At 39.0% G+C, this 21,925-nt stretch overlaps 2 protein-coding genes across 2 annotated transcripts; one reads left to right on the top strand and one right to left on the bottom strand.

Moving 5' to 3' along the window:
* Positions 1-256: 256 nt before the first annotated feature.
* Positions 257-15,282, top strand: CUTA (Nitrogen regulatory PII-like, alpha/beta). The gene is made up of 6 exons (XM_089996141.1): positions 257-556; positions 959-1,074; positions 10,427-10,489; positions 14,619-14,650; positions 14,807-14,901; positions 15,029-15,282. Exons 1-6 carry the CDS (start codon positions 360-362, stop codon positions 15,111-15,113), a joined length of 588 nt encoding a protein of 195 aa, XP_089852267.1. The 5' UTR covers positions 257-359; the 3' UTR covers positions 15,114-15,282.
* Positions 15,120-18,892, bottom strand: LOC149846054 (14-3-3-like protein G-BOX factor 14 kappa). Its single transcript, XM_089996140.1, has 4 exons — positions 18,297-18,892; positions 17,949-18,071; positions 15,676-15,792; positions 15,120-15,328 (listed from the first exon to the last, which is right to left on the bottom strand). The coding sequence occupies exons 1-4, from the start codon at positions 18,783-18,785 to the stop codon at positions 15,308-15,310; spliced, it is 750 nt and encodes a 249-aa protein (XP_089852266.1). The 5' UTR covers positions 18,786-18,892; the 3' UTR covers positions 15,120-15,307.
* Positions 18,893-21,925: the final 3,033 nt, after the last annotated feature.

The following is a 21,925-nucleotide window of genomic DNA, read 5'->3' as shown; positions in this document are numbered from 1 at the left end:
GAGGGTACTGCGCAGCTCATGTTTGGGTAATACGGTTTTGATTAGTAAAGGACGCCTGCCTTGCTTTAAAAGCTTCACTATCCCAGGCATGATGCTGGTCCCACCACCCCACTGCCGACACGGACCATCGTGCCATGTGGCCCCACCATGGCTGTCAAAGTACGTGATGGGGGGTTTGGCACGGGTGGCTGTGTGCTAAAGCAAGCGTGTGTCATACCTACCAGGTAATATTACCATGCGCTGCACAAAGTGTATCGGTGTTGATAAAAAAGAATAGAGGCGAGAGAAAAGGAAAAGAGGCTCTCACTCTTATCGTCGATTGTAATCTATTTTCCTTTCCCTAATGCAGACAGAGATGCATGCCCATGGCCGCCTCTTTTAAGGTGTGTAGGACGCCCATCCTCTCATCTCCCTCCTTTCTCTGCCGTCGATTCCCTCTGGCTGTCCCCGCCTTCTGGCTTCTGACTGGCTTCAGCTTGGGTGTGGGTCTCACCGCTCTCCATCCTGCCTTCCCCTTCAAAACGGGGTGCGCCCAATCTCACCACCCTCTTCTCAGGTATTCTGTTCTTCCATCTCCATCTCCATCTCCCTCTCCCTTCTTCTTCTTCTGCGTGTTGGATACTTAGGGTTTTGGTACATCTGGAAGGTTTGGGAATTGGGATCCTCTAGCATTTCACTTGGTAATTGTCGTGAACCAAAGTGTGATGATATTATTCTGGTCTGGGAGACGGTTTGCCGTAGACCGTCTCCCTTGCCGATCCTTTTCTTCCGATTGACCCATTTGGTTTTGCTTTTTCCCTCCTGGTCGACCACCGAAACAATGTTTTTAGAATCGATACCCCCTTTTCCTATTTTTCTCTTTCGCTCACCAATTTTTCTAAAAAAAAAAGTTGGGCATTATGAACCGCTTCTCTCTCTCTCTCTCTCTGTTCTAAAAATAATGGGGGGCGCCTTTTAGGTCGAATTTCGCCAGCCGGACTTCCGTGAAAGGTCTTCATTCGTCTGGAATGGAAGGGAACGCCAACGTCGTGCCCAGTATAGTCGTGTATTGCACTGTTCCCAACAAAGAAGCAGGTATCTTGTTGCTTTGCATGCTGAACCCTCAAACGTTGCTCGTATTTATGACATTTCTCTTCTTTGTTTTTAGTGTAGAGGAGGTGTCATTGCACATTGAGATTTGGTATTCTATTTGCTTAATCAGTCGATAGATAGGCTTACAATCGAACTTCTGGGAAGGTCTTTCTTTGTTTATAATTGTTTCCCCCTTACGTCTTATTCATTGAACAATCTTCATTTGTTCCTCCTTGATATTGTATTTCGTGGTGAACAAGTTTTTTTTTGGGAAGAAATCAGCTGGGGGATTTGTGCCCCTTCGCTTTATTAATGCTATTCACAAAGTTATACTACATATTTTCCACCAAACAAACACTATAGCACAAGATTACAATCCTGTATGATATCCAATCCTGCCTGCAGTTAATCTTGCCACAAAACCTCCTCCTCATTCAAAATTCTATAGAACATACTGGGTGGAGGGCAGCGAATCCAAAATAACAGCACGGGTCAATGCTTCCTTCAATCGGTCTCAACATCAGCAAACGGCAACATTTCCTGCCTGCTACGCTTGCTAGGTTCACAGATAAGGGTTTGTCTCCTGTTTCAACTTTTTCTATAATCTTGTCCAGGATGCTAGATTCCGGGATTATTAAATCCCCAGCAACATCTAGACACCGGCCAATAGATATCTACCCCCTATAGGTGAATGCCACCCGGGTCCAGTTTCTGGTAGGAACTGCTGCAATTTGAAAACCTATACTCTGAGCTCCATGAGGGAGCCAGGATTCAGTTACGATTCCAAACTTCAACCAAATCATGACTGCTAGTCTTTCATCCAGAGGCTGGAATTTTGAGAAAATTCTGGATACACACTTCACTTCGAGCTTTTCCCAGAGAATACGATGCAACTACATGCACAATGTTGTTCCTAATAAACCAGATCCTCCATAGCACTTGATGGAAAACCAGTCACCAGCAATGTTGTGAAAAGCGTTGAGGCAAAGCGAGTCTCTCCACAAAAAACTGAGGCGAGGCGTAAAGTGTAAGCCTCAATTTTTTTTTTGAAAACTTAAAAAAAAACTATAAAAAATATCTAAAATTACAAATAAATAAAAAATGCTTTATTGATAATGCAACAACCAACAAGAAATAGAAAATCTCAAATAAATATCAAAAAATATGATATTAACATGTAATAGTAACATTAATGCAACAACTTGATCTATGTAAGTATCTAAGAAATAAAATATGAGCATTCATTAAATAAAAAATTAATATTAACAACCAAATGTATATTGGCATTAACAAGATGATGTCATCATTAGAAAATGCATATTAGCTTTAACAATCAAATGTTAATATATTTGTCCAAAACTCTTCAAAATGAGAGTGTTAACATTCACAAGTGCAAATGAAAGACCCAAAAAACATATAAATGCCCATAGTCCTATGATATGAATTAGGGCCTAGGCTCTTCTTGTGTCTTGTCATCATCAATATCCAAGTCTTCAATGTCATCGTCTAAGAAATTCATATAAACAGGTTCTCCATCCTCATTCTCTGACTCTTCATCATCTCACTTTCTTCCTCCACATCCACAATCACTTCTTTTATTTTTTTTTCTTCAATAAAAAATCATATATCAAATACTTATTGTATCTAATTAAAAAATACATTTATATTCATAGCAAGGTAAAGGGAATATAGCTTTACCTAGATCTCTTGAAGACCTGTCTTGCCTAAAACCACTTTGTAAATGATGATGTGAAGTGATTTTTTTAATAGGGTACATGTTCAATGGCATTTGTGTCGAAGTTTGGGTCCAACCATGAATCCTCCAACCTATGTCACAGGGATTCGGCTAGCAGGGTGCCGCACCCGCGTCGACGCGACTCGACGCGGGTGTGGGTGCGGCACCGGGTGCGGTCAACCCGATCCTGGGTGCGTTGACCGTACCCAGGATCATTTAGGTCCATTTTATTTTTTGGATTTTTTTTTTTAAAAAAATTTGCCCAAATGGGCTGCGAATTTTTTTTTTTTTTAAAATATGCTGACAGCAGCTGTCTGTCAGCTGCAGCAGCTGTTCTGTCAGCAACTGACAACTGTGAAATTTGAAAAAACTTGCCGACCCCCTTTATTTATATATATATATATATATATATATATATATATATATATATATATATATATATATATTTTATATATATATATATATATATATATTTACATTTTTGCCCCTGCCGCACCCCCGCACCCGGGTTTTTTGGAAGTGCCGAATCCCCGCACCCGCACCCGCACCCATGTGACGTAGCCTCCAACCAATTGGGATCGCTAGGCAACACTGGATCTTCCTTCTTTACAATCCACTCATCGTCTGAGTCTATATGATCTAGACATATAGGATCTTTGTTTGCCCTCCTCATATTTATCTCCCTTAATTTCATATTGTACCTGACAAACCAATTCATCTTCTCTTGTTCAAGTCTATTCTTCTGTTTTGTATTTGTCCCCAAATAAACTCCACCAATCAGCTGCATTCAAATAAAACAATAAAAAAATGATAAAAACATTAAGAATGTCACAATTAACAAAAAAGTAAAACATAAACAAAATATTAACAAATAACAACTTAGTTGCAAACTTACCTGGACTTTTTAATTTCTTTGTTGTAAGAGCTGCCTCTCTACCAAACAACCCCTTTGACTTTTTAAATGCATCGATTTGTGTTGTAATTTTCAACCGAACATTTGCATCAGAAACTAATTTTTCAACACAATCATAAAAATCACTTATAATTTCTCCGTCCGGGTTGAAGTTGTCAGCATAATGAAATTGAGGATTTAAATAATAGACAATTACATGCAAAGGCTTATGAAGTTGCAACTTCCATTGTTTGTCAATGATGACCCAAATAGGTTTATATTTTCTTTCAACATTGTCAAGATTTGAAGCAATTTCTTCTTTTGTTTTATCCATTGCCTCGTAAAAAAATCTTATATCTGGCTTATCTGCATCTACTAATCGCACCGTTTTCACGAGAGACAGTATAACTTTAATTGCATATGATATGACAACCCAAAACTTATGATCATTAAGAACAATATGAGCAATGTTCTTAGCATCAAATTTCTTGTTGCAAAACGAGTGACAGCTAAACGTAGTTCTCTATTTTTTATGAACTTTTTTTATCAAATTTAATATTCACGCATGACTATAAATATATCTTTGTAAATTTTTTTTGCCTTTTTTATTGTATCTTTAAAAATTGATATCTTTCTTAACATCATATCTAAGCAATGTGTTGCACATGGTGTCCAAAAACATGTTTTTCTGCTGTTAACGTATTCTCAGATGTTACATAATTTGGTGCGTCATCTGAAATGAATTACACCAAATTCCTTTCACCAACTTGTTCATACATCTTACATAAATTAGTAGCAGTTTTTTTTCATGTCGCTGATGTCAACAAACTTCAAAAATATTGTCCCAGATGAAATGTTCACAAGAAAATTAATTAAGTTTCTTCTTTTTTCATCTGTCCAACCATCTGCCATAGTGCTGCAACCAACTTTTGATCATTCCTTTTTTAACTCTTTTAAAATTTCATGAGTACAGTCTACCTCATTCTTCAAAATCCATGTTTTGATCTCGTGATAAGGTGGTTTTAATCCTCGCCCATATTTTGGAATAGCTTCTACCATTGGACCAAAATATGGATTATTGCAAAGATTAAATGATAGGGCATTTGAATAAAAAAATCTATCAATGGCACGATATGTTTTTTTCTCTCATCTTTTGAATGCAGTGTTTATTGTGGTTTGTCATGCTTTTTTGTTTACATAGAGGTCCGTGAGATGAGTTGTATTTGTTTTTGCAACACTACATGATCCACTAACTTCTTTGTTTACATTATCGCCTGTTGATGATCCAAAATAAACACCCATCTCAATTTTTAACTTGCTTTGTTCCTCCTCTTGTTTCCTTTGCTTTTAATCCCTTGGATGATTATGAAAAAAAAAATCACATATGGTGGAACATCTTCGCACAAACTTACACCATGTTTCGTACCAACTAAGTGATGTTTCAGCCCGATGATGCCTTCTATAGTCTTTTTATGATAGTAATTGCAAATTATATGTCTTATGAGTTTGGAATCTTTATTGGGATTTGAAACTTTAGCTCCATGATCCCATCCTACATCTCTTCCTATTGTTTAACTACAAAAATGCGTATAAGAAAATACATATTAACACAAGAATTTATAAAAACTCAAAGAATCACATGGCACTCCTAAAAAAATTGAGTCAATGCTTTATATAATCTAATGAATTCAAATTCATATTCAACATATATTACAATGAATTTCAATAGAAAAAATTGAGATCTGAATGCAGACGCATCAAAGGATGACTCTTTATTGCCCATATTGATTGTACATTAAACAACAAAAAATAACATTATTTTGATATTCAAATAAATCCAAACAAATTCAAATATAAACAAAAATGCAATAGCTGAGAACCACAATTACGACTTCTTAGGGCACCTATTGTTATATAGTGATGCCTTTTGAATTAAAGAATGAAAAAGTGACATACAAAATGGCCATGTTTATGATATGATTAAGCTTATGATTAATTAAAGGATAATGTTATGACACCATACTTAAATCCAAAAATATAGGATGGCCATTTGTATAATTTGCCAAGGTTTTGATTTTTCATGAAAAAAAATTCAAACTTCAAATGGACCCACAAAAATTGCAATTTGATATAGTGTAGTAAACTTTTAGAATGTATTGCTAAAAGAGGCTAAAATCAAAGGCAATCATGGATATGTTTAGAAAGCGGCCAAAAAAAGTTTACAAGGAATGATCCATCTCTAACCAACGGGGGCTCCGCTTGTTTGGTAGGAGCAGCTAGTGCACGTCGCCTTGTGTTGGAGCGTTGCATGTTCAAAACCCAATGGTTTAGTTGTATAACTGGTAGGGGTCTGACCAGGGTTACCGGAAGCGCCTAGCTAATCGGGGAAGCGCACTTCCCCGAAGCGCGAAACGTCGCGTTTCCGAAGCGTGGGGGGAAGCGTCCCCCTTTTTTGGGAAGCGTGCTTCCCTTTAATGGGGGACGTGTTTCCCTTTAATGGGGGACGCGCTTCCCTTTAATGGGAAGCGCGCTTCCCATCACGCTTCCCCCTCGCTTCCCCTGTTTTTTTCAATTTTTTTGTATTTTTTATTTTTATTTTTTTCGCTTCCCCCTCGCTTCCGAGACGCTTCCTAGGTCGCTTCCAAGACGCTTCCTAGGTCGCTTCCAAGACGCTTCCGAGACACTTCCCGAATCGCTCCTAAGTGGTCCCACGCTTCCCCGCTTCCTAAAATTTTGAAAGTGCCTCACTTCTCACTTCCCGTATCGCTTCCCGCTCCCGCTTCCTCAACTGGCAACCATGGGTCTGACTAACCCCAGCTTGCCTTTCAAAAAAAAAGAATAGGAAGAGAGAGAGACGAGACAAGAGAGGAGAGAGAGAGAGAGATGAGAAAGAGGAGAGAGAGAGACGAGCGGGAGAGAAGGTGTGTATCTATTGACATCTTCTTCTTCTTCTCGGCAGAGAGACTGCAAAAGAGAGAGATGATAGAGCAGGGACCGGAAGAGTAGAGAGAGCAGAGACGAGCGAGCAGGGATAAGAAGAGCAGAGACAGGAGAGCAGGGAGACCGAGAGACAAGAGAGCTGGGCTATTTACCCCCAAAATTGGGTCCATTTGACCCGATGCGCCTCATGCTTGAGGCGCGCCTCACCCTGAGGCACACGTCTCATAGCATCAGAGGTGTACGCCTTGGGCTAGCGTCTCAAGGCACAAAGGGCCTCACCTCAAGGCGAGGCATGTCTTTTGCGCCTTGAGGCACGTTTTTAACAACACTAGTCACCAACATTTAGTCTGCCATCAGGGGTTTTAAAGGTTTGACAAAACCACCGTTGTAGTTCCCATCTGGTCTCACTACATGGACTACATCTAATGCCAAACTTCTAGATAATAAATTTCCAAATACTATCTGCTATTTTGCATTGGAAAAACACATGGTTAATTGACTCCTCCTCCCTTTCACAAAGGAAACACCGGTTAGGGAGTGCTACACCAAACTTTTTTATTCTATCCAGCCTATCCTCAAACAAAGGTATACCACCCAGGACGCACAAGAGTTTGCATTTTTTTGGCCAGATCAGGCACTTCATTCTCTACATCTGAACGGTTCATCATCTCTTCCAGTTCCCACAACAGCTTCCATCATATCAAAGTTGATGGATTGTTTTTCCATATTAAATGATCTGGATTCTGAGTCGAAGTAATATAATTAACATCCAGCCACTCTGAACACATGCTTATGTGCACAGGTTCTCTCACATATAATTGAACTGCCTCCTTAACCATCAGACAAAAGTGGGGATAGACTCTAGCCAATGTATCCTATTCAATTCAGTTTGCTAGCACCCCTTGGCCCCAAACGAATCAATCCAGAATCGGCATGAGCATCCATCCCCAATTTTCCACTCAAGCTTCTGGGCTACCTCCTGCCACTCCCGAAAACAATTCCCTCCCAGGCTCACAAACCCTTAACCTTCACTCCCATTGCCCACAAGTATTTGGACATCCAAGACAGGCAAGATTTGCTTTATTCCATTCTCCCAGCTTCCTTATTTTCATTCATCCATTCGTGACCGTCCTACACAAACAGTCCCAGTTTATAAGAAATGATGAGGCCTTATTACTGAACCCACCCACCCCCAAAGGAAGCATCATTCCAGAGCTCTAATTACACTCTTGAATGCCAATGTCCAGAACAACCGGAACAAGGGAAGGCTCATAAGAACATGTTTCACCAAAACAAAGCCTCCCAACGTATGATAGGAGACAAGCTTTCCATCTAGCCAATCAATCATGGACCCTCACAATGATATCCTGGCAGTATTTCATATGCATCCTTCCAACAAATAATGGCAAACCTAGATATTTTATCATAAATGATCCAACATCCATCCCAAGATTGAACTAAGATGAGACACCCTTTCTAGTGTTTCATTTATCATTATAGGCCTTGACTTCTCATGGTTGATTGGCATCACTACTAAACTTTTAAACTCACCCAAGATAAAGGGAATGCCAACATAACATGGTGGACGAAGTTAATGCCAAAATTTCCTCCATCCACCAACACCCCCCTCAATGTTTAAGAAAGAAAGACCATTCGTGCTTCAGGATCTTTAAATTTTCTTTCCTACAAATGGTTTCACCTTCTTATGAAATCAGACAAGGAAAACAAAACTTTTGCTATTGCACTCTCCCTTGAGATCCCCCTTTCACTTCTCGAGTGCTGTAGGAATATTGGAGTAAGCCTGACCGCTTTACTTCATAAAAAAAAAACACAAAAACATCAGTGAGAAATGAAATCGATCTTTCTCTCCTTTCAATATGCCATTCTATGAAGGTGCACCATCATCAGATAGCATCCAATGGGTGTGAGTAGTGTTACAATGTGATGGCTCTTTTTCTCATCATATTCTTCATGGATCAGCTTGCCATCTACCAACTCCTACAAGGATATGAGGATTCTTTATTTCGCCTTTCTCACATAAAGTTGAAATTCACGTCCCTAATCATCCTCTTACATTTATCAGATCAAATACTTCAAGACTTCAAGTTCATTTATTATATATATTTCATCATACATCAAGTAGTCAAAAATTAATGTGACCTTGTACCTTACATCCCAAACTCTCATGTGTCTTAGCAACTTTTAACATTCATTAAGTGGTAACAAGGTGAAATCTTGTTTGATCAATCACTGAGGTTGCAGAGCAACGACACTTGTAATTGTTGCATCAGTGTTCAGAAGTTACAATCATTTCACTTCAATGAGATGAATGATTCCAGCGGCCTTTCCAGCTATTACTTTCTTGTGAAACAAACATGGTACTCCTTGGTGTCAGTCCATGCCACAATTATGAGAATTTCCTTTCAGCTCTTAAGCAAATGGAAACCCGCGACCACATATGGCTAACTTTAGTGTTGCTATTTAGGAATTGACAGCAGGGAAATTTGTGGCTTTGTCATGTAAGCTTTCTCTTAGTTAGCTTGTGTTGTCCATGGAACCTCCTGCTCTCTGTATTCCGTGAATAAAAGGCCTCTTTGACTGCCTTGTTGCCATTATCCAAATTTCTTTTGGGTTACAATCTCCAATAGCCGAGTACTGACATTAGCCTTGATGTAGTTTATCCTCATTCTGGTTTTAACCTTTATCATAAGTTTTGGCAAAATGTCTTAACCCATATATTTTGATTATGGAGAAACCACATCTATTCTTAAATCATGAAGCCACACTTGAAGGGATTGAATTTAAGGTTTAAGCAGACTCAGATCAGCTCAAACCACGTATATAATGTTGCTAAGAGAAATTTGAAACTAAACCAATGAAAACATCGAGGTACATTGTGTTGCTACTAAAAGTTAAATGAGGGACCTCATTATTATAGTCAGTCTTATGATGAAGTTTGTTCTTGTATTTTAATTCTCGGCATACTCTATGATCAGTTCATTCACAAAAGATGTTAGTTAATGACCTAAGTTTGAACAAGGGAATGCTTGGCTTGGTTCACAGACAGACATGACTTGGATACAAGAAAGTGGTTCACAGTTCATTTATTCACTTAATCATCCTATGAGAACATTTAAACGAGACTGGAAGTTCAATTCCCCTCCTTGATTCTTTTTTAAAAATATATTTATTATTTTACAATAAGCTAAGCTCAGACTTAGCTTGATCTTGTGATAGGGGAGCTCAAGCTTGAGCTTCTATTGAGTCAAAACATGTCAAACTTGAATGAGGCAAGTTTGGCTTCTTCAGCTCATGTACCACCCCTACTTTTATTGATTGTATGTCTTCATGCTGCAACTTGCAATTGTGCAATACAAATTTGACTCTTGGACACTCACACATACAAACACATATATCCCCTTTGTGTGTTCTTATAAAATTGTTTTATACATGTTTTTGTCCTTGTCCATGTGACAATAGGCATCACATTGAACATATGACCAAGGTCATGAATCACACACACACACACACACACACACACACACACACACACACACATGAACGCACACGCTCACGGCTATCATACGACATGGACCTACATTCCTGTGGTTGATCGTGTTTTCATGTAACTAGAGCTACCCTTAGATTGATATACATGATGGCTTTCATACGGCTTAGATGCCGAAATACTTGACTAGTTACGATTGTTTTATTCTTTAAGAATCATTCTTTAGAATATCAAACAATCTTATCCTTAATTTGGAATACCTGCAATTGCTTGGACGCAGGAAAGAAATTGGCTGAGAGCATAATAAAGGAAAAGCTTGCTGCATGTGTCAATCGAGTGCCAGGCATGTATTTTAAACCTTCTTGACATTTCTAGCAGGTTTCAGGCTTGTACTTCAAACCCTCTTGATATTTCTGGTACAAATACATTAGTTTGTGGAGATGTGAGATCTAAGAATGTTATTCCTTTGTTTGTTTTTCTGATGAAATTCATGAGGTGTGCTATTTCTGCAGCTAATTGGATCAGTTATCATGCTAGTCTGTCTCATGATTGATATATTGGGCTTGGCGATATAACGGGATTGGCTTATACATCTCTTCTTGCTAATAGATCCTTTATCTGTTTCAAGAAAAATGTGTGAATGACTACTAATTAGTAAACACAGTGAGTTCAAAGCTGCTTCATGTAAGTCTCAAATTTGTGTAAATCTATGAAAAAGAATTAACACTATGCATGTTGCGTGAAGAAAATTTATTGTGCTATATAAATGATTGGCTTAATTTAATCACTTGTTACTTTTATTTGTTAGAGGGTCATCATTGTAAATAGATTTTAATCTGCATTTTATGAAAAAAAGTTCAGATATTTGCTCATGTCCAAATATATGTGAAATGAAAATTAGAAATTGTTTGAGAGGCATCAAAATAAGACAGCAAATAATATTGAATATCTAATTTGTTTAATGGTTTAAATTTTTTATATGATATTTAACATATACTCTTTACGGTTTTGAATGATGATACGACATGGTAATAAATTCTTCGATAGGTGTGGCACTAAAATCTATATCAGCCATCGTTTATGCATAGTTGGCAAACCCAGCGGGTCGACTCGGGAATCGCCCAAGTCGACCCAGATCGGACCCCAACTGGGTCACGATTCAGGACTGCCGATCCACCCATTAAATAAAAATTTTTATCATGTATTTTATTATTTTAGTGCATAATTCTTATATAAAGTCACTTGTTATGAAGAATCTAATATTGTTCAATGAAAAAAGTTAATGATCATGTATAATTATATGTTTTTGCAACTTATCTATTGACATATTAGCTTGAAGTTTAGTTATTTTCATGTCTTATGTGCTTACACTATGAAATATAGACTCCTGAGTCGTCCGAGTCACCGAGTCTGGTAGGGGTCCGATCCGAGCCCGAGTCACGAGTTTGCCAACTATGCGTTTATGTTACTATGCCAATTGTTATGTTGTGCTCAACCTTAGCCTAACCATTAGTATGATATGCTCAACATGTTCCAACTATGTCACCTGCGTACGGGTACCCTACGACACGGCAATTCCAAAAAATGTGGGTACGGGGACACGGCTAAATATATACTGAAAAATATATTATATATCTAAAATATATTATATATCTAATATATATTATATATCTAAAATATATTATATATCTAAAATATATATTATATATCTAAAATATATATTATATATCTAAAATATACTGAAAATATATATTATATATTGAAAATATAATACATAATATAAATATAATATAGGACATGGCAAATGCCGTGTCCAAGTACCAGTACCCGTGTCGTGGTAACATAGGTTCCAAGTGTTTGTTTTAGCTTTGGGTGAGCAGATGTATGCAAACTTAGTGTTCCTTTATATATATATATATATATATATATATATATATATATATATATATATATATATATATATATATATAGGGTGTTTCTACTGTGGTACTGAACCATCATAACTTATGGTGGTACACATCAAGGTTGCCAAACTAGGAAGCGGAAGCGGGAAACGATACAGGAAGCGAGAAGTGAGGCATTTTAAAAATTATACGAAGCGGGAAGCAAAGTTTCAATTTTAAAGCGAAATATGAATAAAAAATGAAGCAATATAGAATCAAACAAGAAACAAATAAAATTGATCATTCTTATATTTCATGATTTTTCTGTAAAAGAGTTAATTTTTTGTTAAAATCTAACAATTATGGTTACCAATTTAAAGAAAGTACATGGAAAGTGAGTGAAAGCGTGAGAGAATACATGAAAAAGCTGAAAAGAAACGTGAGAAAAATCTATAGTATGCATAGACCATGTGTATGAGAAACATAGAAGAAGCGTGGGGAATCGAGCTTCCCATGAAGTTTCGGAAGCGAGGAGTATCACACTTTCGAAACGAGTTTTCGGGAAGCGAGCTTCCCACCTACCTAAGAAGCTTCTGGTAACTCTGGTACACATTACATAGATCTAAGTTCTGAAACCAAAAGCTAACCTTTGGATCATCTTTACCATTTAAAGTTGACTCAAACATGGTGTTTTAGACCATTTCCAAACCATCTGTAAAGAATTGTAAACCGTTGATTTTTCACTATCTCAGAAACCGAATCTTATGGTATACTAGACATGATAAAACCTCCTCATTTAGTAAATAAACCATGTTAAACACATCTGTATGGTTAGATTTAACATTTGGTGCCATCATATATTTTCCCATACGTGTTGTGTGTGCATGTGTTTGTAGATTTATGCCCCCTATATTTCTATCTAATGCTAAAACTTAAGAAACTTCGGATTTGGAGTGTCAATTCTCACTATCTTCAATTCTTTATTGTTCCATGTCTCCCACTCAGTGCATACAAAGTCTCTCCCTTCACACTGATGTTTCAAGCTTTTGTGTTATCCAAGTATATCAACACTATGTATCTTCCTTTTCCAGTGGTGCTACATATAAGTTCTTTTAATTTATGCCTTTTTAATTTGGTCTTTTTTGTTATTTGCAGCAGCCATCTTGTGTATGTCTTTCAGCTGTCTAATTCTATCTTCTTGTTGCTTATTTTAAACTGCTACACTGCATTGCTGTGGGTGCCTTTTCACACAAACACTGGCCAGTGGCCACGACACCCAGCCTAAACGAATTTTCTATTTCTCGAATAGGGCCCATCACCCTGTTTGGATCTATTTTTATTTGTTGTTTATATATATAAATTTAAGCACATTTTATAAAGAAGAATCTTACCTTTATTTTTAATTAAGTGAATGTTTCGATCACCAACTGTTGAAATTATAATGAAGAAGAAAAGAATATTAGTGGGTAGTGGTGGATGGTGGTGATCAAAATGGTGATAGTGGTGGTGGTGATGATGATGGTGGTAGTGGTAATGGTGAATGGAGGTGGTGGCAATAGTAATGATGGCGGTGGTGATAGCAATGGTGATGGTGGTAGTGGTAGTGATAATGGTGGTGGTGGCAACGATGATGATAATAATGGTGATGGTGATGGTGATGGTGATGGTGATGGTGATGGTGATGGTAGTGCTAGTGGTGGCAATGGTGGAGAAGTATTGGTGATGATGGTGGTAGTGGTGATGATGATGGAGAAGTAAAGCCTTTGGATTGGAATCCTGTCTTTTAGGAATTGTAAATGTTTTTGTTGATATTTTCAATACACAGGTAGGGGTCTTGCCTAAACCTGGTTTGCTTTCTGAAAAAAAAAGAAGTGACTTTTCAACCTCTCTAACATGCCCTTTGCTGCAGCAAGTGATCAGTCCAGTCCAATAACTTCCTTTATAGGATGAGTTGAACTCTTTCATATGATTTTTGTCTCTTCAAAATTTGAAGTCGCCAAATGTGACTTGCAAATCTCACCTTGTAAAAGTGGCTCCCTCAGTCACCTAGTTCAAGAATCCTAGGGCATTACTTGATCAAGAATGTATGCATGTGTGTGCATGCATGCTTACACAGTTTTTCTTTTTTTTTTTCTGACAGACAAGTTGTGGGGTAACCCCCATAGTGTTCGAGCCTGGGATTCCTCAATTATGATGATGTAACTTTATAATCCTGCTATCTCATTAGTCTCTCTCTCTCTCTCAACGTAGCTTGAACAAAGCACATCTTGGATCAAACAGGCCATGATAAACAGTACAGTTTCTACGTATTTGCTAATGTGTCCATCCCTTTTTACTTGATAATGGTAGATTAGATTTCTTGATTTGTATCATAAACAAACCTAACAATTTCGGTATATTTGATAGTACGCTTGTCCATCCCTTTTTACTTGATTTGTATAAGCTAGTGCTTGGGCTGAGCAAATATTATAGCAAAATCTGGGTTCGGATTGAATAGCGGACATTTATTACCTAGGCATTTAATTTTTTGGTGCCATATTATGGCTGCAATTCAATTCAGTAACTTATGTTTGTGGTTTTGAGTAGCAGGTATCGAGTCGGTTTATTGGTGGGATGGTCAGGTAAAGTCTCTCCTCCGCAAGACGTATATTGTAATGTTATCTCACAACGTATTCACACAAACTTCACGTTGCAGAAGTTGATTAGTCTCAAGCCCCCCCCCCCGTCAGCTTTAGCCTATTAGTGTCGAAATTTGTAACAATTATGAAATATGGCAGGTCCAAAGTGATGCCGAGGAATTACTGATAATCAAGACCAGAGAGTCTCTCTTGAATGCTTTAACAGAGCACATCAAAGCCAATCATGAATACGAGTAAGCCTGTCTCACTCACCATCTTAAGTAGAACTGCAGTGGCTTCCCCTTTCCTACTGATACTTGCAAGCTAGGATATTGTTATATGGTCCCTTTTTAACATACCAACATAATCGCATTTTTTCAGTGTTCCTGAAGTCATCGCCCTGCCTATCCAAGGAGGAAACGTGCAGTACTTAGAGTGGCTCAAGAACAGCACCAGAGATACTTGATCATCATGCACCAAATGCAAGCAAGGAATCTCATTGATACATAATGCAACCAGAATGTAGAAAATAGTGCTTACAAACACAAACCAAATATGTTATCCAAAGATATTTGCAAGCTATATATATATATATATATATATGATATTAAAGTGATGTTTCCGCCTGCAGAGAAGTCCCCAAGCCATGCTTTTTTCCTTTTAAGCTTCATCCAGTTGCTCCTGCACAATTGAATATGATAACCAAAAGGTCAGCCAAACCTGTAAAGGCTTTATTGCTGTGAGCTTTTTCACAATATGGAATGAAGGTTGTGCTGTGTCACTCATTTCGACCCATTCCATATGCTTAAGAATCTGGAGAAAGATTAGGCAGAACTTCACCCACAGGCTCTAGCCGCTTGGCCCAAGCTATTGGTTAAGGGACCGTCTTGAGTCGAGCAATTCAACGAATAACTTGACTCAAAAGTCCCCCACATACTGAGTCCTGGGATTTTCTGCTACCGTGGTTCAAATATCCCATAAGGTGGATACTCAGAAGATATTAGAAACGAGGTTTTATCTGGTTTTACCTGTGCATCAGAAGTCCACAGAGTGAGGTTGTCCCTTAGCAGTTGCATGATGAGAGTGCTATCTTTGTATGACTCTTCACCCAATGTATCCAGCTCCGCTATAGCTTCCTCGAACGCCTGTACAGAAATAAAATCTTGTGAAGCTAAAGAAAGACATGTTTTGATGATAACAGAAATCGAGTCAATCTTGAAAGAGGTGCCAAACCATATAAGCAGACTTCTCAGTAAAGATATCTCTGCTTGCGTGAATCAACCACAATCTCATCAAACATTAGCATCATTGAAAGATTTGTATCCGCCATAAACAATCAGTTTCTCACAAATGCCAAGCTCCAACATAGATGCTGGCACCTCTCTCTCTAGCCAACGAATGCTAACAAAGTCGTTGAACTTTTTGAAAAGACGTTACCCTGACTAAAATATGTAGTCATTATTATCCTTTTGGCTCTTTATTTTTAAAGCAAAAAAAGTTTTTGTAAGAACAAGCAGAAGGGAAAAAACACAGGTATGACAGCAATGGAGGACCCACGCCACCCACCGAGACAATTCAGTTCAAGCAATTCATGTAGCAATAGCTCTCACTAGAAAATTCAACGTTATCAGTATCGGTGTGCATGTGTATCGGCCCGATATGATCGTATATACACTGCAGGGCCAGCTAATTTTTAATAAATATAAAAAATACCAAAAAATATTTTTAATATTATTTTAATGGTTTTAACATGTGTCAATGATTGACACGTAATAATTTTTTATTAAAGGTATCGGCCGATACAGCTGAATCCGCAGCACAACGATTCAGGGCCAATACCGATACTGACAACATTGAGAAAATTAGTGATCATAACCATACTCTTTAAACTATAGAAGAGATTATTGAACCCCCAGAGCACCTTCCCTATTACTCTGTTTGGAAAGTGGCAGCTGGGATAGGAGTTTATGTATCTGGGAGAGTGAGTGAGACCATCTCCCCCTTCATATTTGAACTAAAGAGTGGAATTGGTCAGGATTGGAAAGTAGACAGTTTTCCAAATGCATAAACTCCCCCAAACTACCAGTTTCCAAACAGAGCTTAGAGGAGTTAATGAAAATGAAACGTCATAAAGCTCGCCTCATCATCCTCAAAATCCCTCGAGTTCCTGCATATTGGACATTTCCATCCTCATCTTCAATTATACTCCACGCCACCCTAGAAGGGACAAGGCACGATGATATGATGGCGACTCCCGTCCTGCCACCACACACGTCCTTTACTCTCAGCTTCATCGACAATCAATCTATTTTAAAATTGTCATTATATAGCTTTAACATTATTGGCAGCTGTAAAAGCCGAATGGTCCCAACGTTTTGCGTTTCCCACGCAGACACAAACATCCGATGGGCCACCGAAAACCTAAATTTTCATATGAAAGCACCTAGGTGGGAATCTTCACACTGTGGACAAACCATAGGGGAGCCGCTATACACAGTCTTCACTGCACACAACCCATACGAAAGGTGGCTCGACAGCATGGTCGCTTGCCATTGACCAGCTTTCCAACAAAGGAGTCACATGCCGAGAGCATTCACACCCATGAATCTTCTACTATGGTTCCCCATAGATGTGTTGCAAATTGCAGAATACACATTTCGCTTTACCACCATTGGACGATACAGAGGAGATATGAATCCTGCTGAGTCGATGGCTGGTACATAAGATGTGTAAGAAAAAATAATAAAAAGAAATTTATGGGTCAGCCATCTGCCAATGCAATAAATCCCAGTTCACCTTTCCAGATTCATCTCTTTAACACTCCATCCTTATCGTCCTAGTTTTTCAACAAATATTTACAGCACACATCCGACAGAAATGTTAGGTTCCGCGGGATCCAACATTTTTGGAATGTTCGCACTAGGAGCAAATGGACTGCTACTGTGTTATAGAACAAATTGGTTTGTTCATATTTTATAATTCCATGTTTTCCAATTCTTTGTTCCCAACAACCGAATGTTTATACCTCTGTCAAAGATGACTTTGTCTGCTATACTCCTAATGGTGTATAAAGATGATTTTTTTTTTCCCGAAGTACAAGCAGCTCCTCATGGGAGGTACACGAAATGACTACTATTTATCTAACGATACCCCATCAGCACCTGATGTCGTCAAATCTTAATAGAAATTTCTTAGTAAAATGAAAATAAAAGCAGAAGAAACGACCACCCAACCTCATTTTTAGTCAGAAAAGAAAAGAGAAAACCAAACAAAAACGAGAGAGAGAGAGAGAGCAACCAACCTGTTTGGCCATACCGCAAGCTTTCTCCGAAGAATTCAGGATCTCATAGTAGAATACAGAGAAGTTCAGGGCCAATCCCAACCTTATAGGATGCGTGGGGGCAAGGTCCGCCAGAGCAATATCCTTCAAAAGAAAGAGATGGGAAACCCATCAACAAAGTCATAGAACAAGAATTTAAAAAAAAAAAAGACGAGACAAAACTGTGGCCTCCAAAAAGCAAGCCCCCAAATCAACCTTCCCCGCAACAGGAACGATAAGCGTTTAGGAAGAAACAAGAGCCCTGAAAAGAAGAAGGGAAGGGAGGAAAAAAAAAAAAAAGGAGGGTGTATATGTGGTGTGAGTGAGGACCTGAGCAGCTTTGTAGGCAAGCATGGTCTCCTCGGCGGCTTCCTTGCGGTCATTGCCGACCTTGAATTCAGCAAGATACCTGTGGTAATCGCCCTTCATCTTGAGGAAGAAGACCTTGGACTCGCTGGAAGCGGCGGAGGGGATGAGGTGGGAGTCGACCAGCTTGAGGATGCCGGCGCACACCTCCGAGAGCTCCGACTCCACCTTGGTCCTGTAGCTCCTGACCAGGGCGGCCTGGTCCTCGTTCCTGCGGCCCTCCTCCTTCTGCTCGATCGACGACACGATCCTCCATGACGCCCTCCTCGCCCCGATCACGTTCTTGTAGGCCACCGACAGCAGGTTGCGCTCATCCACCGTGGGCTCGCCGCCAGTCCCCAGAGACTTCACCAGGCCCTCCATGAACGATACCATCTCCTCATAGCGCTCCGCTTGCTCCGCCAGCTTCGCCAGATACACGTACTGCTCTCTGCTCAGCCCCTCTGGCAACATCTTATTCTGCTTCTGCTTCTGCTTCTACTCTCTGTTGGGCGTTTTTCCCCTTCTTTTTTCTTCTCCCCTCTTGCCTCTTCTTCTATTCCTCTTTCTCTCTCCTTTTCTTCCTGACAACATAAATAATCAAAGAAAGAGGGTGAAAAACGAGGGGTTCATTCACAGTTGGATGAGGGTGCTGATTCACTGTATCGGGGGACGCGGAAATTCAATCAAGAGTCTTACCACTGCTCCCTACCTTTTACCCTTTTTTTTTATTCTGCTTTTCTGGCCAAATTAAAATAGTTAAATCAGAATATCGTGCAATTGTGATTCAGCACCCACCACTTAGGGTTTAATAAATTTCGTATGGGAGATCAAAGTTGTAAACAAAATTTACTTTAAGGCCAGACTTTGTTTCGTACGCGGGACAGTGGGACACGCTTTGTCGTTGGGACTCGGAAACTCAGGACACCCTTCTTTTCTTTTTTTCCATGTCCGCAAAAGGTTTTAGCCCATGAAGTTTTACTCTGTCAGGACATTGTTCGAATTTGAGATACTGTAAGATACACATGTATTGAAGAATTATCATGTCCTTAGGATTCTTATAAATTGAAGTATCGTTGTGCAAATTAAGATATGAACACAGAGGTTGATGAAATGCACAAGGATCAAACCAAAAGGAAATTGAAGCTGCCATTTACTCTTCAGGCCCTGTTTAAGGCTCTTCCAACCCCATGATTTGAAATAAAGTTTAATAGTAATTCACAAAGGAAATCTTTGCAAATACCTTGCTTTGATGAATTGAGCCCAGGGGCTATCCACTCCAGATACGACTGTCCATCCCAACTTTGCTAAAAAGGCCAAATTAATATGTCTAAGCCTTTTCAGACCAAAACCACCTTAACTACACCATTTCCCAATTGAGAGGATGGATATGATGATGAGAGTCGGAGTCATGCCAGAGAAAACTTTTCATGATGGATTCCATTTTTTGTTAATATCAGGCTGGCAGAATGTAAAAAGAAGACATCCAATAAAGAGGAAGAGAAGTCAATAGATTTAATCAGCAATAATCTTCCGGACATGGAAAGCTTCCGAGCACTCCAGATCTGAAGTTGTCTTCTAAAACTATCCAATAAGGTTTGACAATGCCAAGATTGCATAGCCCCTTTAAACAGTGTTAAACCAAGTAATTGCACTTTAGATGGTGGCAGGTTGAAAGAGATGAATTAGGATTTTTGGCCATTAACCAAAAGACCTGATTTATTCTGCCTGCATGTTCCCTGTAACCTAATTGTACATTTTTGTGTAGAGTTTGTTTTACTTTTGTTGAGTCTTGATGTCAAGTGTTGAGTCACTTATAATTTTTTTTGGGCCACCCTTGTATTTTGGTTTAGGTTGATCAATACCCTGAAGGGTTAGCTCATAGATCTGAACTGTAATGTGCATGCAAGCAAAATTATGAATTAATGTAAATGTGTGAAGTTTTTTTTTGTTCACCCTCATTCTGATTACTTTCAAATGATTGCAATTTCTCTCCCTCTCTATTATCTCTCACTCTCTTACACTCTCTATTATCAAAGCTTTCATAGTGGCAAATGAACGATCGAAAGGCTTGCGGCGATAAAGAAGGACCGTCATGTTACACTGGCCTATTGAAGAAATATGTTTGTGAAGTAGTACCAAAGTCCATTCTTGAGCTAGAAAAAAGACTCAGGAGTCGGTGTCAAGAGATGTACCGACATGCCACGATTTGTGAACAAGACATTGTGGTGCCCCAATATAACTTGTATAACATCAAAGGTAAGACAGATGGTCAAAACTATCAACAGACTGGTGGCTGATGTGACTTCGCATGATGAAGTGATTTTACACGCAGTTGAGTCATTCAAAGGACTGGATGACGAGGTGATGAGCCTGTGAGAGCAAATAAACATAATGATGACACATGTTACTTTGCTGATTACAACAGTGACCACCCTGCAGACTAAAGTAGGGGAGCTTCAGTTGAAGAACCACATTCTGCAGTAGATAACGACCCTAAATGACAAAAATGGTGATAGGCCATCAATGATAGATGTGCTGAGACCAACGAAGTTCAATGGTTCTAGAGATAGCAAGGCCATAGAGAATTTTTTGTTTCAGGTGAATAACTACTTAGACATTCAGAATGTATTGGCCGAGGACCTCAGGGTGAAGGTAGCAAGAACTCTACTTGATGACGATGCGATAGGCTAGTGGAGATGAAAACGTAGTGACATGGAAAGAGGGAAATGCATAATTGATACCTTTGAAGCCTTCAAAACTAAGCTACAAAACTACTTTATGTCGAGAAATGTACAACGTCAAGCTTATCGAATGGTGTTGAAACTCAAACATACTAGAGCCTTGATAGACTACATCAGGACATTCCAAACGCTCATGTTAGACGTACCCAATATGCTAGATTAAGATAGACTCAACTAGTTTATTATGGGACTACAGTCGTGGGCACAGTCCAAAGTTGAAATAAGCAATCTCGAGACTTTGAAAGATGTGTATGTGACGGTCGAGCGACTAGTGGATACATAGTGCAAGTCCTTCACTTCATCGACTAAGGCTGGAAAAAAGTCAGACTACAAATGCAAAAAGGAGGATCGATGCAACAATAAGGGTGAGGCGTCGACCCAACACCATTCTGAGAAGAGGCAGAATTATAAAAAATACAACACTAATGGCAACAAAGGGTTGGTTGTGACTTATTGGTTCTGTAGCAATAGGCATATCGCTAGGCAATATCCAAAGCACCTCGTGAGAAAAAATGAGCAGGCCAATGCAGTTCAGGCAGAGAGTAGTGATGTCGAGGTCGTACAATCTAGGATGAGAGTTGTGCAAACTATCAACACAGCTAGAAGCTACGCAGTCAAAAGCATACCGGTTAGCAAAGAACTCTTGTATTTGAAAGTCATTGCAAATGAAAAATCTACTATGGCAATGGTAGACTCTGGGGTCATGCATAACTTTGTCTCACGAGAATAGGCAGAGCGGTTGGGCTTGAAGCTTGGGTCAAAGCAGAAGACCATAAAGACGGTAAACTCTAAGGTCAAGCCCATCGTTGGTGAAGTAAGGGATGTGGCTATTCAAATTGGGAGTTGGGTCGGCAAAGCAAACTTCTCAAT

The sequence above is a fragment of the Nuphar pumila genome, chromosome 2, assembly GCF_984573655.1.
Source record: "Nuphar pumila chromosome 2, dmNupPumi1.hap1.1, whole genome shotgun sequence".
NCBI lineage: Eukaryota > Viridiplantae > Streptophyta > Magnoliopsida > Nymphaeales > Nymphaeaceae > Nuphar > Nuphar pumila.
The sequence above is the reverse complement of the archived record's forward strand: the minus strand, read 5'-3'. Positions and strand labels throughout refer to the sequence as shown.

What these genes read in the sequence shown, in the direction of transcription:
- LOC149846054 (XM_089996140.1), bottom strand. Translation starts at nt 18,785, where the DNA reads ATGTTGCCAGAGGGGCTGAGCAGAGAGCAGTACGTGTATCTGGCGAAG. An exon ending in CTTGCGGTATGGCCAAACAG is followed by an intron (nt 15,793 to 17,948) that starts GTTGGTTGCTCT and finishes ATTTCTGTACAG; the next exon opens with GCGTTCGAGGAAGCTATAGC. An exon ending in TGTGGACTTCTGATGCACAG is followed by an intron (nt 15,329 to 15,675) that starts GTAAAACCAGAT and finishes TCAATTGTGCAG; the next exon opens with GAGCAACTGGATGAAGCTTA.
- CUTA (XM_089996141.1), top strand. Translation starts at nt 360, where the DNA reads ATGCCCATGGCCGCCTCTTTTAAGGTGTGTAGGACGCCCATCCTCTCA. An exon ending in TCTCACCACCCTCTTCTCAG is followed by an intron (nt 557 to 958) that starts GTATTCTGTTCT and finishes GGCGCCTTTTAG; the next exon opens with GTCGAATTTCGCCAGCCGGA. An exon ending in TTTATTGGTGGGATGGTCAG is followed by an intron (nt 14,651 to 14,806) that starts GTAAAGTCTCTC and finishes GAAATATGGCAG; the next exon opens with GTCCAAAGTGATGCCGAGGA.